At 47.5% G+C, this 18345-nt stretch overlaps 8 protein-coding genes across 9 annotated transcripts; 5 read left to right on the top strand and 3 right to left on the bottom strand.

Annotated features, from left to right (window-relative positions):
* Positions 1–7: 7 nt before the first annotated feature.
* On the bottom strand, positions 8–3599 carry BDCG_01250 (phospholipase D; the record flags this gene model as incomplete). Its single annotated transcript, XM_045416755.1, has 5 exons — positions 8–691; positions 749–2583; positions 2674–2817; positions 2876–3278; positions 3375–3599. 5 exons carry the CDS (start codon positions 3597–3599, stop codon positions 8–10), a joined length of 3291 nt encoding a protein of 1096 aa, XP_045272409.1.
* Positions 3600–5210: 1611 nt separating this feature from the next.
* BDCG_01249 (uncharacterized protein) lies at positions 5211–5813 on the top strand (the record flags this gene model as incomplete). The annotated part of the gene is made up of 2 exons (XM_045416754.1): positions 5211–5628; positions 5740–5813. The coding sequence occupies 2 exons, from the start codon at positions 5211–5213 to the stop codon at positions 5811–5813; spliced, it is 492 nt and encodes a 163-aa protein (XP_045272408.1).
* Positions 5814–7523: 1710 nt separating this feature from the next.
* BDCG_01248 (uncharacterized protein) lies at positions 7524–8451 on the top strand (the record flags this gene model as incomplete). Its single annotated transcript, XM_045416753.1, has 2 exons — positions 7524–7799; positions 7894–8451. The coding sequence occupies 2 exons, from the start codon at positions 7524–7526 to the stop codon at positions 8449–8451; spliced, it is 834 nt and encodes a 277-aa protein (XP_045272407.1).
* An 893-nt stretch (positions 8452–9344) lies between these two features.
* BDCG_01247 (cyanate hydratase) lies at positions 9345–10032 on the top strand (the record flags this gene model as incomplete). The annotated part of the gene is made up of 3 exons (XM_045416752.1): positions 9345–9374; positions 9450–9889; positions 10011–10032. 3 exons carry the CDS (start codon positions 9345–9347, stop codon positions 10030–10032), a joined length of 492 nt encoding a protein of 163 aa, XP_045272406.1.
* A 539-nt stretch (positions 10033–10571) lies between these two features.
* On the top strand, positions 10572–12680 carry BDCG_01246. 2 transcript variants are annotated; one of them, XM_045416750.1, is made up of 3 exons: positions 10572–10868; positions 11002–11786; positions 11925–12472. In XM_045416750.1, the coding sequence occupies exons 1-3, from the start codon at positions 10614–10616 to the stop codon at positions 12151–12153; spliced, it is 1269 nt and encodes a 422-aa protein (XP_045272405.1). In that variant the 5' UTR covers positions 10572–10613; the 3' UTR covers positions 12154–12472. The 2 variants fall into 2 exon arrangements, with proteins under 2 accessions (XP_045272405.1, XP_045279500.1); XM_045416751.1 differs by lacking the exon at positions 10572–10868 and having other exon boundaries at positions 10880–11786; positions 11925–12680.
* On the top strand, positions 12680–14601 carry BDCG_01245 (uncharacterized protein). Its single transcript, XM_045416749.1, has one exon. It carries the CDS (start codon positions 13032–13034, stop codon positions 13689–13691), a length of 660 nt encoding a protein of 219 aa, XP_045272404.1. The 5' UTR covers positions 12680–13031; the 3' UTR covers positions 13692–14601.
* Positions 14602–14719: 118 nt separating this feature from the next.
* On the bottom strand, positions 14720–15637 carry BDCG_01244 (uncharacterized protein; the record flags this gene model as incomplete). The annotated part of the gene is made up of 3 exons (XM_045416748.1): positions 14720–15407; positions 15483–15507; positions 15580–15637. The coding sequence occupies 3 exons, from the start codon at positions 15635–15637 to the stop codon at positions 14720–14722; spliced, it is 771 nt and encodes a 256-aa protein (XP_045272403.1).
* A 1355-nt stretch (positions 15638–16992) lies between these two features.
* On the bottom strand, positions 16993–18102 carry BDCG_01243 (uncharacterized protein; the record flags this gene model as incomplete). Its single annotated transcript, XM_045416747.1, has 3 exons — positions 16993–17715; positions 17790–17951; positions 18049–18102. 3 exons carry the CDS (start codon positions 18100–18102, stop codon positions 16993–16995), a joined length of 939 nt encoding a protein of 312 aa, XP_045272402.1.
* Between the last annotated feature and the right edge of the window lie 243 nt (positions 18103–18345).

Below are 18345 nucleotides of genomic sequence, written 5' to 3'. Positions count from 1 at the left end.
AAGGACTTCAAGTGTAGAGCGTCGCCGTGAGGCTATTGAATGCGATCCCTTCCTTCGCGATGTCTTCTTCAATCAAGAACATCAGGGGCATCTCCACGAGCGTTCCCTTGACCTTACTCAATTCTTCTTTGACCTCTTGTACCCCTCCTGGGAAATTTTCGCGAATGACATGGCCCATCAAGTATGGTTTGACTTCACGTATCTCCCCTTCCTTTTTCTTTTTCTCCTCAGCAACGGGACTACGGAAGTAGTACTCGAAGAACTCCTTGTAATCATTCCAGTTTCGAACTGTATCATCGGGAACGGCATGGAAGACTTTACGGTAGACCTCGGTATTCTGTTTTGCGCGAGAATTCCAAAGGCTTTGGAATGTGTCTGACAGAGGGTCGGTAACGATTTGATTTTCCGCCGAGTTCATATCGTAAACATTGGGCACGCCCACAGGCTCAGAATTGGCGGTAGGCCGCTGGTAATCTTGGACCGGAATCAAGCCCAAGTGTTTTCGGCAGAGTTGCCGTCGGAGGGTAGTTGCAAATTTGCTCACGAGGTATGGTTTCCCGTCCATTGATGACTCCACCGGTGTGGGGTCCTGGATGATGACGGCAATCTCCGAATCATGATCCCCCAGCTGGGAACGGTCATTGAGATTGGCGCTTCCGCAGATGACCGTTCTGTCGTCGGCAATCAAGACCTGCACACAATCATTAGAATATCATAGATCACAGATTGAGAAAATATAGGAACAAACCTTTGAATGAACATAGAGTTCCTCGCTGACAAATGCGTCGATTTCAGAAACATCGCCGGGATGTTCCCACGGAACCTTTCGTATATCCTCGCCACCAAGCATATAACATTCGCTCACGCTATTCCAACGGCCAGATCCAGTCGGGTGGGAAACTTGTTGTGCAGCCTTTTGGTATGGTTGGTACGCCGCAGTGGTGTCGAACGCACTGGTCGTACTTGCAGTAACTTTGTCATCATGCTGCTTTTGGGCATCCTGGTAGTCAACACCACTCTTCTGCTCAGCCTTCCTCATTTCTGCACTTGTGTTGATTCTGTCATAATTGCGTAAGTTATAGAAGCGGATATAGTCCATCGGATTGTATCCTTCTTTGGAAATCAGCTCCATGATACTATGGCCCCCACGGTTGATAGAAGTGTACTGGAATTCCATAATTGCGCGAATGCCGAGGGCGACATCATCACGGAGCTCTCCCGCAAAGCAAGGCACGGCTGGGATCACAACAATCATCTTGTACTTCTGCCCTGCTCTCGCGGCGCGAAGAATGCGCTCCACAATCGCGGCACCAACCTTGTTTTCGATAGGTTTCTGGGCATCACCGGTCGCTGTGATGAAGAACTGGTTTTCGATATATACGAAATGCTCGCTGTCGCGAATAATAGCCGCATATGCATCCATAATTGAGTGCTCTGTTGGGGTTCCATGGCTCCATTTGGCGGAGGAGCGAATAATTTGACAAGACATATTCGCCGTTGGCCTCCCTGTCTTACCAGGTGTGCCTGAGAAATATCGATCCTGATATTGGTGCACTTGTCCAGCAAGTTGACCTCGAAGGACGCTGCCAAAATTGCCAAGGTCATGTTTCAAACCACGAAGTTCTGAGGTCAGACTGCGATCCTGCCCGGGTTGTTGATGAGAACCCGGTTGGAACTGTTGCTGATAACCATGCTCATAGTATGGTTCAGGTCCACGAGTCTGCGAATGTTGCCCAGCCTGATTTGGCGGCGGTGGGAAATACGGCGCCTGGGAATACGGCGTCTGGGACTGCGATTGCTGTGTTGAAGCGCCCCACCCAGGCTGTCCTGGCTGATTGCTACTGCCATGGTGCGCTTGAGTCGGAGGAGGCCCAGTTGGGGGAAGAGGGTGGTACTGCTGGTTGTGTGCTGGAGGAGGCGGCTGGTGTCCATGATGCTGTTGCTGTGATTGTCCGTGCGATCCCGTAATGCTAGCAGCTGATAGCGGTTTTTCATAGAGTACCAACCTCGAGTATCTGCTATCTTGACGAACGTTATACTTTTCGTCATATATGAAGTTCCATCGCTCAACGAAGTGCCTTCGAAGGTCTTCAACGGCAGGTCCATGCAAACTAACTGAAATATCAGCCCATCCCATACGAGAGTTGCTCTTGCGATCAAGCTTGTTATTCTGCCAATGTAGCACATCGTCGAAATCCAACACACGAGCATTGTTATAGTCCTGGCCAGGGAAAACGGTCTCTCTGATATCGTTAGGATGAACATCAGAAAGAGAATGTTGATTCGTATCCCAGCGTCCGTAACATAAATCAAGGCCACCCAAGAAGGCAGTCTTTCCGTCAATGAGGCAAAGCTTTTCGTGGTGAGCCCAGTAAAGGACAACATCGCCACTCATTCCGTATAAACCTTTCAGGGCATCAGCGGAAAGCTTAGAAACGCCAGCCGCATTGAGGGTTAAGTTTTTGAAAGAATCTACAACGGAAGAATGGATAGTCTGCCGATCAGGAAGATGATCTGGGTGCCGGAACACAGCAATGTTTGGATGAAGGTTCTGAAGGTGATGCTTGGTATGAGAGGACGACACTATCACGCGGTAATCAATAACGTATCACTCACATTTTGATAGGTATTACGGGGAAATGTTGACCCGTGGGTTGCAGTTTAAATACATACAAGTCATTGCTTGGGTCACTTCTTTATACACAATTACGTTGACACGAACCCCGCGTTGAGCAGCAGCGTGGACCATTCGATCGAGTCGGTACTGCTCGTTTTTGGAAGGTGGGCGCCTCAAATATAGTTCCGGGGATAACCACCCTAAATGAAAAATAATTAGTTGTCAAAAAAGCAACCGTTGTTTGAAGGGGTCACTTACAGTCAAGGATCCAAATAGACTCCTTTGCATTTTCCAAGGCCCTGGACACCGCATACATATAATCACAGCCATCAATATACCACTTGGCATCACAGTGATCTCTAGGGGGTGCAAAACTTCCAAATCGATTTTGTGAGCTTGTTGGTGGCGGGCCATACTGGGCGTACGCTTGAGGGTCAAGGGTAGAACCAATTTTCTGTGCTACACCGGAGCCAATTCCTTGAATCTTGCCAAGTAGCCCCGATACCATATCGGGTTTGGATGTGGATGGCTTATTTTCATGATAAGGGGGGTTCTGGCCATGGGGAGGTTCATTATATGGCTGTTGGCCAGGGGCAGCAGCATATGGTTGTGGAGGCTGTGGTGGGTATGGTTGTCCATAACCATGGGAGCCGGATTGTCCCTGAAACCTTGTTAGCGGAATATAAAAAACCCCCATCGCCAATATACCAGTATGTGAAAAGTAGGGATTCCACTGTATTCTCTCCGAGTCTCTCACCTGTTGGACGTTATGAGTATCATAATGGGACTGTTGGTATGGTTGTTGAGAACCTGGTCCACCGGCGTAAGTCTTGACCTTGTCACGGAACTTGTTGAGGGTGCCTCCTAGGAGGCTCCTCTCCCCCCCCCCTCCTCCTCCCCCCCTGCCATCGCCAGAACCTCTTTCAGACTCTCCTTGTCCGCCATAATACCCGTAGGCCAAAGGGTCTTCTTTTCCGGACATTGAGGGCGAGTTTCGGCTGACTGCGAATTAGTGCGGGGAATGGGGCTCAAACAGGATGCTCGGTTTCGCGGCTTGAAATACCCTTTTATTCGGGGGTTAACATTAGCAATAGCAAACTGAGTGAATGTCTATCGCATATCTACACCGCTTCGAACCCAACCCAGGAAACGAGCAGGAGAGTGCTGTCTTTATATGAAGGATGTTGTTCCCCTCCCCGGGTCCTGGGGTTGGTCCTGGAACACGCGAAGTGGGGGAATTGATCTCGTTGTGGCTTGCTCAGCCACAGCTATCGTGGCGTCAGTGTCCACTCAGGCAAACCCAGGATCGTGGTTCGCTTCTTCCGCGGACCAGTCACAACAGCTCTTCTCTTAGAGCCTGCTGCATAAGTTTGCTGCATAACCTCTAGTTATGTTACACAGTCGAACAAGATGACACCGAGGAACCCAGCTGTGATGTTCAGCTGCACTGGGATTCGGGCCACATCGGGCTGAAGCGTGGGCTGGCGCTAGAGACGTGCCTCACTACAGAGGGCTGTGGGCTTCTTAGCAGCGAAGGGAGAAAGTAGAGAGCGATCTTGGCCCCTCATACTGATGCATGTTCATTCCTTAGGCAGCAACCGCAAACGTTGGGGATTTTTCGGCCACTGCAGAAATACCATGGAAATACCACCGAATCCGTGATCGGGATCTGTCAAATAATTGTTTAGAACAATTTTGAAGCCTCCACTGTATCGCGTCGAGGTCAATAAGTGCGAAAGTCACCAGGAGCCCAGCAAAAAAGTGGCTGGTCAGGGTCTGACCATCTCTGCATTATTTGACGGGAAAAATTGGCGACGGATTGCTCTGTGTGGGGGAAACTGAAACCACGTTGATGCGAAGCTTCCCCCTGGTCCGTGATAGTTATACTTGGCAGATCAGCATATCCTGGCGCTTGCTCCCGACGACATCAATCCCCATACACATCTTGGGGCGAGAACTACGCTGTAGAAATGCGCCCGCAGCTAAACACCTCGAAATCCACTCCATGGAGCCGAACAATGAATGCGCAGTTTCATCGAGAACTTCTCCTCTCGCAAGCTCTCCATACTTACCAAACGCCAAAAATGACACTCAATCAGCCTTGACGGCCGCAAAACCAATGATCAATCACCCTTTCCCTTTTGTCCCTTCCGCCTGAGATCCGCAACCAAATCTACTACGCTCTCTTTAGCTGCGACTTATCCTACACCTCTTCCATGTCAGGGAAACTCTATACCTACTCCGCTGCCGCCAGCAAACCCCCCACCTGGACGATGCATGTTGCGCCCACAGCTCCCGAGTCGACCTCTGCATCCAGGCGCTAAGCAACACCTTCTCCGAACCCCTTCAGCGCGATAGCAGGAATAAAATAATTACCAATACGCCGCGCTCAATCCTTGCCCACTTACCGACCGCCATCCTATACACCAACAAACAGCTATACAATGAGGCAGCTGCAGTGCTCTACGGCGAACTAACCTTCGAAGCTTCAGAGCTAAAGACATGTCTCCTCTTTGCGTGCATGGTATCCACCCGTAATTTGGCGCTCGTCAAGCGGCTGCGGAGCACCTGAGTTGGCTTGTCGTGCTTGACAATGGCGCCGGTACGCCGTGGTGTAGCTGGTTACGCTTCGTACGAACAATATACGTTGTGGGATGAGCCGTGGGGCGAGTTTTGGGAGATTGTTAGGAGTAAGATGGATGGCTTGGTGGAGCTGGGGTTTTGTATGAATTACGAGGGGCAGTATTTGGATCGGTCGACCGGGGCCAAGTGGTTGAAGCCGCTACTGACGGTTAGGGGGTTGAGGCGGTTGGAGGTGTGGGTTCAGGATAGGATCGGGAGAGAGGATGGGAGGGGCGGAGAGGATGAGGTTGGCGCGAAGAGGGAGGGAGAGACTTTGGTGGAATTTCTGGGGGAGATTATGTGTCAGGGAAAGAGGGGGGAGGTAGTTGATGGGGTTGATGGTGGCTTTAACAGTGCGGCTGCTGTTGATGGGGACGTTGCTGCTACCAGTGAGACAAAATAAATTAGGAATGGTTGTAGTGATGTATTCTTATGAATACGTCGACACGAGGGAGATATTACGAAGTGTAGCTGATGCGCTATTTTCAATTTGCCGCCAGGGTGGGACACCGGGAACACATCGCATGACGACAGCTTGTCCCCACTTGATATTCTTGATATTGGCCGCAAATGATTCTACAGGTAGCGATATGGACGCTCGTGTATTACATATTTCCTTTCGACTAACTATACGGGCAAGTACTACCAGTTGTTTCAACGAATGCAACGCCATATCCTTCCTGATTCCCGAACGTGCAGCTTACACCGCTTCATGGATATGGAATTCCGCGCTTCTTTAATGCCGTCATTTCACGCCAAGCCCAACGTTGAACTCAACTGCCGGTGCAGTTCCGCGCAAACCATTGCTATGCTACAGGTTGATAAAGGGATTGTTTTAGCGACGTGCTCACCATGGCTTCCCGCTCCACGGATGCGGCTGGACACACAAAGGCCCCTGACCCTCCTGGATCATAACTTTGGAGTCGACATTGAAGGGTGTGCTCAGCCGACTTCAACAGCACGCGCGTGCCAATGCAGGCACCGTTTGTTAGTGCCCGACGTTGCTAATGGCGGGACACTATCCTAGGATCAGTGCACTGCTACTAAGTATAGGAGCTGACGTTGGCCTCCAGCCGGTGGCGGCGTGCTTACTTTAGCATCCATGTTTTCTTGATGTGATAAGGTTCCCCTTACCCCTGTTTGTTTCCCAGATGCAGGGGCTTGTCAAAGGAGCGAGTTGATATTCCCTCGCCAACTCCGTATACGGAGTAGAGTAGTTAGTAAGGCGGATATTGCTATACAGTCTTGCAAAGGAAACTCCGGTCGGTTTAACTGTCTATTCACCCCTAGTTGACAAGCACCAAGTAGATTTTACTAACCTTTAACAGTCCGTATTATTGCGACCTTCTCGGCGTATTTTAATCAGCGTCTGGAACACCCTTGGGATCGATTTTGTCAGGAATAACCCCTGCAAGTTGAGGCGATTAGCGTCCACGCACTCATGCAAAAGAAGTCCATGGAGAGTATATGAATGAAAGGTCACATAGGGCTGAAAGCCATGGATATATTCTTTTGCAAATTGTGAAATAGTATTCAAGATTTCGGTTGCCCGAGCATAGTCAGCTTGTGAGGTGACATGACTTCCTGGTTACCCTTTGACATATCCACACACACATATATATAATTATTCTGAGCTGGAATCCTATTGATATTAGAACTTATTTTATAGGTAAGTTCCGAATGTCCTTCAATAGAAGTAAATTATCTATTTACATCTACAACCAAAAAAAAAAAAAAAAAAAAAAAAAAAAAAAAAAAAAAAAAAAAAAAATTAAAAGAATAATTATAGTTAACTTAATCACGATAATGGTTAGGACCGAAAAATATCAGCGATGAATAGTTATGTCTCTGGCTCGCCAGTCCGTTTCGGGCTAACCTTAGTAAGGTTAAAACAAAACGGAATCCATGTCCATAACTAATTGCTTACGCAGCGTAAAATTTTCCGAGAGCTTTAAAATGAATGTATCTTTCTCTCCGCAACATACAATAAATCCTCGGGTTGACGCCTAAATATTACTGCCCGTCGGAGGAATACAGGAATCTATTCATTTCTTTCCGTTGCTAATAATGTGGTGGTTTGCTCTTGCTTGGTATCAGGGAGGGGGCTGACATGCTTGGATATCCTCTGGGTGCAGGCTCCCTATCTGAAGACTATAAAGTCGTCATTCATCCCCCCCTTCCCCCTTTTTCCCGAGTGTGAAGCAACACAGGAATCCTTGTGTTTTTTGTTTTATACTCCTTATTTGAAGAACTAACCAATTCCTCCGACCAAGTCTACATCACGATGGCCGAAAAATCATTTCGTCCACTTTCCTCACCACAAAAAGTGCCGTCGTACAACCACAATGCAAAAGCCGTCAGGAAAAACATCAAGAACAACATAATGCGCGATAATTTTACCATGAGCACATGGCTTCTGGTCGGCGGGTTGTTGCAGGGTGTGGCCGTCGCCCTGCTAGGCTATCTTAACCTCCTGCCAGCCACAGTGGTCATTGCTTATCGGATCGGTGACAACCTTCTCATGGCCTTCGGCTGGACGAAGAACCGCTACCTCTCAGATGTACTCCTCACCAAATTCACTGCCTAAATGCCTCGTCCAGACGGATCCTTTGGATCGACTTTTGCCGAACGGCCGCTCGTTGTATTTATGTTAGGAACGAAATCCAGTCACCCCCTTTGGAGTTTTCGATCCGGTATATCTCAAATTAGCCAAATACTTCTTTAGAATGGTAAGGGAGCTCAAAGAGACCGCTGAGCATTCGGGGTACCTGGGTTCAGCGACCTGGACCAGTGCCGAAGACTCAGCGGCAAATGAGGTTATGACTGTGATGTATTTCCGGGATTTCGAGTCCCTGCACAAATACGCTCACGGGCCGTTCCACATTCAAGCAGTGAAATATTGGTCAAGCGTTGTGAAGGACTGCCCCCATGTCTCCATATATCACGAGACATATGTCGTACCACCGGGACAATGGGAGAATATCTATGGAAATAGCCGGCCGACGGGGTTAAGCGCGGCGTCTTTCCCGATCCGCACGGCTCAAAGGAATGGAGAGACAGAATGGATGAGCCCGGTCATTGACGCGCGGAAGGGCTCTCTCCGCGGTATGGCAGGGAGAATACAGTCAGATTACTTGAAAGGTTATGAGGAAAAGCAGGGCGAGGTCTGGGACCAAACATATGATGTTGATTATAGAGAGCTCGCACGTTAGGCTGCATTTGGCATTTGTCGCGTGTTTTTACTCTTTTATGTTTTATCTTCTTTGAGAGTTATATTAGAGGATGCCGGTGCTCAAGGCGCGTTTCCTAGGCTTGAAATATTCATGATTTTCGAATCTCTTCAGGACATACGAGGTCTTATTAACCTTTGCAAGCTGGAATTCTTGCGGGCTCAGTGGATCTTTGAGATTGATCCCACTGGCGGTCCGGATGAAAGCCTTAAACACTGACGCATCTGTTAAGTGAGGATGGGAAAAGTATCTCTGGACAAGATCTGTGGCAAATAAATAAGTATGGTATGGCATAGTTAGCCATTCCGGTGTGTTGAAGTTGTTGATTGATGAAAACAGGCAGATGTCGAGCCGTGATCTGCAAGTTTAGGACCAAAAATAGCGTTGCCAGTTCGAAGCCAGATGACGTCATGGCGCCGGCACCGGCTGAGCTCCAAATGGCTTGAATTCGATGCATGGGAACAGAGTATATGTTATCGTAAGGCCTTGATTTTATAAATTAGAGTTTAGTACCAATATTAAACTGCCATCGATATACTACACGCATATAAAAATGTAACCCAGGTTTTGCGTCCGAACCCTTTACTTCCACAGTCCTTGCAACCCCTCACTCGCTACCCCTCATCACCAAGCAACCTCCGCGCCTTCAAATAAGTTGGGGAAAACAGGTTTCCCGTCATTTTCGCCGCATATTTGTTACAAACTTCTTAGGCATATATCTGATCTCGATTCTATTTATTCCAGCGCTCCTCTTCTTTGATTTGCATTGTTGAGAGACCAGGAACGTAATAATCCCGAGAGCCAATTTGACAAAATACAACATTCCTACAGCAGGCCCCGCACAATCAGTAACTCCAAGCAGGGTAGCATACACCATGTCCAACCTCAACCTCGCGACCCTTGACGTATGATACCTTCACAACCACTCCACCATCCTTCGTAGATCGCCAGTGAACAGATAATTAACCTATGCCTCCCAGATCTCCGAACACGCTAACCTCCCCACCTCATCCGAGGTTCTCTTCAAGGCCAAAGCCGACAAGAAGCTCTCTTTCGAGAGCATAGCAGCAGCCATTGGCCGGAATGAGGTAGCCACCGCAGCCATCTTCTATGGACAAGCAAAAGCTTCCGAGGAGGATATTGCCAAATTGGCTCAGGTCCTTGAAATTGACCATGCTCATCTGGAGTCTCTTCTGAGCGGATTCCCAGACCGGGGAAAGTCCGTCTCCTTCCCCCCGAAGGACCCGCTGATTTACCGTCTGTATGAGATTGTGCAGAACTATGGCTACGCGTATAAGGCGGTGATGAATGAGAAATTTGGAGACGGGATTATGAGTGCGATTTCCTTCTCGACTACGGTTGAGAAGGAGACGGATAAGGATGGGAATAATTGGGCGGTTGTGACGTGGAGGGGGAAATGGTACGTGTGATTCTATGCTATTCTCTATTCTATTCTTTTCTATTTTATCCATTGGGATCGGTGCCCTTTCAATCAATTGGAAACATTGAACTGAGCATTTTGGGCTGATTAATTCCAACAGGCTTCCATATTCACGATTCTGAGCGTGTGGAAAGGGAAAGGGGTAAACATATGTCTGCAATATTAAAGAAATGTTGATGTTGATGTATCTACTATGTCAAGGCTCTATTCATTGGCATTTCTTGAACCTGGGCTTTTGGCCGATGGCCATATAGCACAGTTGGCCCTACATGATAGCAATGCGAAGGCGTAGTCGCTGAATGAAAAAGCAATGCCTTGTTATTATCCTTGATCAAACCAAGAATACAATGGCTGGGCAAACATACATTCGAACCAAAGTCTTGCTCAATAGTAATTTTTAATACTAGTTATATATATATATATATATTAACTACATCCAGGTGCAATGAGGTTGAGATGTAGAAGACTCTCTCGCATTACTCATCAGAACATTCACTGACCTTCTGAGAACCCTTTGTTGACTCTCTCTTCGTTTTTCACTTTACTGACTTTGACGAGAATAAGATACAAAGGACCGTACAAGCTTCTTCCTGGCCCTTCTTTTATCCTATACTGCTTCTGCAAAACTTCTCTCCTCACTCCCTTCTGCCGCGTCGTTATAACTATATCCACCTACAGGCGTCTTCTCACAGCCACTATCAAGATGGCCCCCACAGAAATCACTCCCAGAATCGTCTGCACTTTTGAAAATTGCAACCGTACCTTCGCTACAGAGAAGGAGCTTCGAAAGCATAAAATCGAATTCACCGATCATGAATACTGCGCCCGTTGCAATCTAGATTTTGAAGATGAGAGAGAACTGTTCGCCCATAAACTCGAAAGCAATAAACACATTGCCTGCCCCAGCTGCGGAGAGGAGTTCAAAAGCGAGGGAGGCAAGAACACACATTTCGCCCAGGTATGAGGTCTTCTGCTTCTGTTATGCATCAAATTTGCTTCATCGGCGTTGCTCTCTTGCATTTTCACTCTTGTTACGTGTTATTTATCTTCTGCACTTCCAGGTATTTATCACAGTCTCTGACGTTAAACAGTTCCATAGAACCAACCAGGAAATGGTCTGCCACTTCTGCCATGCCAAGTTCAGGCGTGCCCATGCATACATGTGTCATATAGAAAACGACCAATGTCCGTCCTTCTCCGCAGAACGGTATAGAGAACAGCGCGTCAAGAAGGAAGCGCTCCGAACTGTGATGTCCCGAGCCTTGGGCCCCACTAATAAGGGTTTTGGGCTCACTGATTCATCTATCACTTCCAGTTTGGATGGTGGCATTGGCCTTCCTCTCTTAGATGGGCGGGAAACGGTGCCCACGTCGGGTGAGAGAAGTAAACCCGGGACCACAGGCAGCAGTGGATATGACGCCACCTCTGTCTCGATGCAGCTTCGCGGAATGAGTCTCTGGCCAGCCCCCGGGGAAGAGAAAGAGGTGGAGATAGGCTCAGAGGAGCAAGTCTTCATGGCATATTCTGACGCGGCATATGGCCGTGATGATCGGGAGGTTAGAAGCCGTTTCCGCGCAAATAACAGCGGTCCACCGACATCCCCGACGGGAAAACATACCCCTCTGATTGACCTCGATGAGACGGCGTCAAAGGCATCTGACAACACTTGGGGAACCTGGGAAAGCAGGTTTGCCCCATCGCCCATGCCTCGGGAAAGTGAAACTGTTGAGAAACGCCAACAGGAACCGTGGAGCCCTTCTAAGTTCTTCAGTCCCGCTATGGGGAAGTGGGTATGTGTATGCGATAAGTTATTTGACAGCGAGAAGGATTTTGAGGGCCATATTAAGTCTGGAATCCATATGGGTGGTGTCTTCCGGTATGAAAGCTTCCCCTTATAAACCTATCCCCGTATTTAGTTGTGTCTTGTTCCTTCTATATCGAACATTTTCCGCTCCTGCGCCTTCGCTTCTCCCAGAGTTAGTCCCTGAAACTAATATGTCATCCATCTCATTAGCTGTCCTGGTTGTTTGCGCATGTTTAAATCTAGTACAGCATTAACAGCGCACTGCGAATCCGCCACAGTGCGCTGTAAAGTCAACAAGGACGAAAACTATGCCCGCATCCTGGATGAAGTTTCCGCCGGGCTCATCGAGCCAGCCGGGGAGAATGAGGATGGCTCTATAATATATAGGACGGTGGCGCCATCTCAAACTGGAATTGATTTGAAGAATGTTAGGTGGTAGGGAGATAGACCTTAGACAAGTATGCTTGTGATATCGGAACTTAGACATCGGCGCGCATCGTTCGCCAGATGGTTCTTGTTATCCATTCTCTTCTTTCTTATGTGTAGCTTAGGCAATGAATAGTAACGCTACGGGAGAAGGGAAACCACATTGGTTGGCGGGAAAGATATTGATGAACATGACGAGGGGATAGTAAACAGAATGTTATATTGCGAGATTTTTGGCGTTGTTGCATGGCTGACGATAATTCAAGAATAGTGACTTGCTATCCCGATGCTTAATATTTCTTATTATTAGCCAGGGAGGGGTAATTGGAGAGATAATGAACAGCATAGTTGGCTGTAAACCAGTTGTTTTCATATATATTTTGGAGGTTAACGTCTGTTTATTAGATCACTTCATCGTATATCAGCGGGTTACTCAGAGAACGTTAACCAGAAAATTGAGATTTTTGTCGTTTGCAGTGGTTTAATAAATACTATGGGTTTTCGGCCTATGCCCTTTTAGGCAATCTACACCACACCCGCAAAAGAGGTTTGAGGCTTTGAAGCTCAGGATGATGAATAAATCAATATTCTGTATCCTCCCAACCAGTATACTTTTTAATTTATTTAAAGACTAGCTCTATCAATTAAGACTATATGAATACCTATTTATTAACTATACGTCTACCTATCAAAATTTCTCTCTATTCGCAATAAAATCCTGCCCGCAAGATACCGTTTCCACGAAGCAACCCACTATCAGACAAAAGTAAAACGGCCGTCAGCCTCAATTGAAACATAAAAGGAATACCATACCTGGCTACGTCAGGGACTTTACCTGTCCTGGACTCTACATAAGAAAGAGAAAAACACACCCCCTCCTGAATTGTAACCATGGCGGCCGCCGAGCCTTCCACTCCCCAATCATCCTCCAGTACAACCATAGCAACCCTTCCCGCCCGCGATCGCGCCGCCGACTTCGAAAAGTTCAAGAACTTTGCATCCTACACCTTCCTCTTTGCAGCTCCCGTCTTCATCGCTCTTCCGCCCCGTAAACTAGACTTCTATACGTTCAGTCTTGGTGCTGCCTTCCTGGTCTCCGCAAACCGCCTCTCCTCCGTACACACAGGTAGCAGTATAGTCGGGCACATCCGGTCACGGACGGTCGGCGAGAACCGGCCAAATGTGTTCCGCGACCTGCCTACGCCACAGGCGGAGGCGATGCAGGCGCAGCTGCGGGCTGCGCGGGACGCTGAGATTCGGGAAGGGAAAATTGTAGGGGAGGAGCTGGAGAGGTTGAAGCGGAGGCAGGAGAAGGAGAAGGAGATGAATATTGTGAAAAAGGTGTGGATGGGTGGGGAAAGAGAAGGGTGGAAGGAACGGAGACGCAGGGAAGAACTGAAGGCGCTGGAGGAGGGAAAGGGTTATGGCGATTTGATCAAGGAACATATTTGGGATGTGATAAATTGGGGCCAGAAGGATGATGAGGCAGGCGAAGAGGGGGTTGAGAAGCAAAACGGGGGAGAGGTGGAGGGGGGGAGTCAGCGGAGTTGAGGTTTTTCCATTTCGTTATGGAATGTGAGCTTCTTTACCCTTAACCTTCATGTTATCTCGCAGTGTTGGTCCGACAGGGATTGTGCTGGATGGCGGGCCATGTTCCCGATTACACCACCGCGATGACTCTTGAGTCTCAACCATCACGTTGAGGGATGAAGATGAAAATTGCCGACGTACAATATACACCATTCCGCTTCCCCGGCGGCTGTATCACGTTGACGAAATTGCGACGCAGCGGGGATTCCGCGGTTCATTCGCAGTCACCTCCAGCAACTGTTTCGCTGCGCCTACGTGTCTAATGCTACTAATGATGTGTCTTCTGGCGGCTCTATTCGTCTTTTGTTCATCTCCCCAACCTGGAAACATGGCTGTTTGGTGTTGTAGTAAAGGAGCTGGAGTGAAAAGGAGATGCTACACCTGGATGAAAACTACATACAACCTCACCTCCACTGGTACCGGGAGAGTGCGTGGGAGTCGACTGGGGATAGCCTTCAATCTACGGTAGAACTAGTTGGATCACTTTCTTTCCATTTCATGTTCATGCGTCTTTATTTACTCTCATACCATCCGTAGAAGGGAAAAAAACAAAACACTTGTATTATTCACTTCTTTGATAAAAACCTTTGAACAACAGTACCAGCATTCCGTATGAAGAGCAAAGTAACAGGTCCATTCTAGAAATCACCCGAAGTAAGGGGTGAAAAAGAAGGAATTTCCCAAGTTATCCAAATTTCTCAAACCATGTATGTGGGTATTGTACAAAACAATCGCAATGCAGAAAAGACTTAATATGAAAACATGCGGACATGCAGACATGCAGACATGCGAACATGCGAACATACAAACAGCAAGACAAATAAAATTTGTAAGAGAGTTCGAAAATTTCTCAATTTGTCTCCAAGCCCAGCTCCTGCCAGAATCCAATTTTCACACGTAGACAAGAAGATGAATCGGCGGATGCAAACACAGCGAATGATAACAAAACTTAAAATATAAACATAATGCATCATAGGGTTCATTCCAGTTTAGTTGTGTCCGCTAGCGTTGCTGCCGTTCTTCAAAAACTTAACATAACTAATGCGTTTGGTGGGTGTCGCGTCCTGCGTTTTGTACCACTCGCCTTTAAATGCGTCTGGGCTTTGTTGGAGTTGTTGCCTCGTAAATTCTTTAAACGATGCCGTAAGCGAGTTTTTATATTGCTTTTTGATTCGGCCTTCGTTGGAATTGGAACGAGGTTGCTGGCTCTTCCGACCATTTTCCCCATCTGGCGAACGATTCGGAGAAATTTGTCGAATGGAATTACTTGTCTGATGACCAGCCTTTTTTGGAGGGGACCTTGATAGACTTGACCCCCGTGGGGGGCTTTGACGAATAGGTAATGCTATTCTTGTCCCATTTGTCACGTTCGTAGTGTTGACTGTTTCTGCATGATTCGTATCGTTCTCTGTAGCGAGGTCAATAATGATGGTGACGGGGCGAGGTTCTCTGTACAGTGTATTCAGGCATGCTTGTCGGTATCTCTCCTTGACAGTAAGTGGAGGATTAAATGACATATTGAATAAACTGTCTTCGTCGTTTATGGTTTCGAAAATTGTATCCTTGAGGCCAATATCCTCCCAGCCATAATGGCCCGTTTCCCCAACCCCGTCCATATCCATGCTTTCGGTTGGTTTCGGCAGATCGTCTCTGGGAGGAATACCAAATGTATCACTGCTGCAGAGACGAAGAATGCTGATCAGGCCGCGACCAACTAAAGAGAAAATAATGCATATAAGGGCTTATATTTACCCCACGGTAGCCTCCATAAGAGCGTCTAAATCAAGGGGTGTTAGTTTCACTGTCAACAATATCATGAGCGTAGCTTTGCCTAAATGGGAACACATACCTTCTGAGATACTCTTAAAATTGTTGCTTTGGCTGGCTTTGTTGTTTTGAGGTGACATTTTAGATAATTGAAAAAAAAAATCCGTTCACAAATGTCTCCCTTCGTATGACGGTTCTATCGTCAGGAGCTCGATAGGCTGCTTAAGATCCTTTGAAGCTTCCGGATGAATCAAGTAGCTTGTTAGGGTTTTCGTCGAGGGTCCAGAATACCCGAGGATATCAGGTACGTAGTCGCACTCGTCTATATTTGATAGACTGCTCGAGTATTTGATCGGTTGTTACGAACGACTGGTCGTTATAGACTTCGGAATGATCACCAAGCTCGTAGGAGCTTTGAATAGTATTGCTGCTTCCAGATATATAGGCTAAGTTGAGCAAATGGTATAGTAAAAGCTGAGGTGAATGTCGCAAAGTATTTCTTGCTCAGATTATGATATAGAGACAATATATGACGAGGGGCCAGAAGATAACCGGAAATAAAGAGGAAGATAGCGGTGGGATCAGTATATCGAGGTTCAAAGAGGTAGGAAAAAAAAGTGATTGTAAGGTGGGCTTTGAGCCACCCTTTTTACAGGAAAAAGGGCAAAATATGCGATGAGGGCTCTCACAGAGAGAAGAGTAAGTAAACTCAAGTAGGCTTGGAAGAAGCCAGAAATGATATATACGAAGGACCGATATATGTAACCAGAGAGCGGATGAACGAACGACGGACGGGGGTTGCAGGGAAGATGTAGGAAGGAAAGCACCGGGGGTGGGAGGGTATTTTATAGCAGAGACTGGAAAGATTGTTGGGACTTTGTCCCCCGCAAGCTCTTTCGAGCGACTTCCAAATAAGAAGAGTGCTCATCTTGATCGCCTCCTGGATATTAGTTAAAATCATAAAAATGTATCATCACTCGCCATAATTGCCGTAGGAATGGCCGAAAGCAAAGAGAACCAGTGGTCGAAGAATGGCGATTGATAGAGTTCACCGGTTTACCTTCACGGAGCAACGGCTTCAACGGCTTCAACGGCTTCAACGGTCCCAACCGGGGCAATCCTGGGGCAATCCTGGGGCAAAACTGGAATAAGCATTGCGGAGTAAGAGCGACCTGCACTACACAGTTCTCCGGGTCCACGGATGCTCATAACTCTTTCCTGGTTGTTTGGAAGCTAGACTGAGAAGGGAAAGAAGGCACGACGGACGGAGCGCCTTTCCCGTAGGAGGAGCGAAACGAGAGCGGAATGGCATGAACTCAAAAGAGGCCAAATAGGAAACAGCCTCATCGGGCAGTTCTTCATCACGGAATGACCAGAAGAATGCCACCATGTATACCAAGCTCAGGACAGAAAGATGACGGAGAGAGTCCAATATAGTATAGACAAGTATCAGAATAATATACGTCACTGTACTTATCCTAATACTAAACTAGGGTCATGACTTCTTCAGCTTTTTGTACATTGTTGCACCATGTCTTTCCCCGTTGATTTTGACCATCTCATGAACGTTGCCAACGGCTCTCCTTTTCTCGCGTTTTGTTACATTGCCATCTGTTGGACAAGGGCCGGAAAGTTCTTCCCGTTCAGTGCCATGATATGCCCTGAAACGTTTCGTCGGCTGTTGTGATGAGCTTTCGGCACCAAGCCCCCCAGAGTTCGACCCCGAGCTATTCCTTTTCCTCTTCCTCTCCCGATCCTCCGCCATACGTCGTCGGCTTTCTTCTTTTGCCTTGAGTCGCGCTTCAACCTCCGCCGAAATATCTTCAGTTTCGACGAAGCGGGATGAAGTACTTGCAGACGTATTGTCGCCATTCTCGATTGAGAAAAACTTCTGCCGCTTTCTTTTAGGTAAGGCAGTTATGGCTTCGCCATTATCTTCAGCTCTGCTTTCGTCGTCTAGTGAGCGTTTGGTCCTACCTCGTGGACGCTGAGGGAGGGAAATGGGAGTGGGTGTCTTGTCAAACACAAAAAGTGGGACCGGTGTCCCAGTCGCGCTTGCTCCATCACTGGGATGTTGATTGCTTCCGCTTTGTGAAGATGGAAGTGAGGTTGCAGGACCCTGGCCCACAGATTCTGCACCTCTATTCATTGCCCTTTGCTCATCGACCCTATCCACACATTTGCCTGAGAGGAACCTGGTTGCATTATGCTGAGGCATCTAATAGAAATCTGTAAGTCAAAATGCGCAAAATGATATCGTTCTAGGTCAAGGGTGAGAGTGGTGGAAATTACAAATTCACTTCTGAGTTCCTCTAGCTGTTTGAGCAGCTCTTGAGTTCGATTCAACATGGAAGAAATGGCGCGGAATGATGGACTTTCTGGAACGACATGTTGCTTAACCATGCCACATATTTGAAGGTGTCGATTCAGATTTGACTGGTGCTGCGAAAATATCTAGAAAGTGAGGAGAAATAGTATGTTGTCAGCAAAACGATTAAATACATCGTCACTGGTATGCAGCGCCCTACACAGCTGTGAAAACTCGGCTTACCTCTGGCCATGATACTGAATGATCATCCGACCGCGGATTCTGTAATTCCGGCATTTTGCTATGGGCGAATAACTGATGAATTATTAACATTAAGTGGATTCGCATCTGCTATGAAGATATTGCTGGCAGTGCTTTGTGAAGCTCGAATCTGATTCACGATTGAAGTTAGGGTGACGTTGCGCTGGCCAATGAGCGGCCAGTATTTCGTTTCTTGAGAACCAACCTGGGCCAGCTCAGGGACCGACTCTGGATGAAATTGAACAACTTGCAAGAGGATCACAGCTCAAATAGTGAACA

This window comes from Blastomyces dermatitidis, assembly GCF_000003525.1.
Source record: "Blastomyces dermatitidis ER-3 genomic scaffold supercont1.1, whole genome shotgun sequence".
NCBI classification, from domain to species: Eukaryota; Fungi; Ascomycota; class Eurotiomycetes; order Onygenales; family Ajellomycetaceae; genus Blastomyces; species Blastomyces dermatitidis.
The sequence above is the reverse complement of the archived record's forward strand: the minus strand, read 5'-3'. Positions and strand labels throughout refer to the sequence as shown.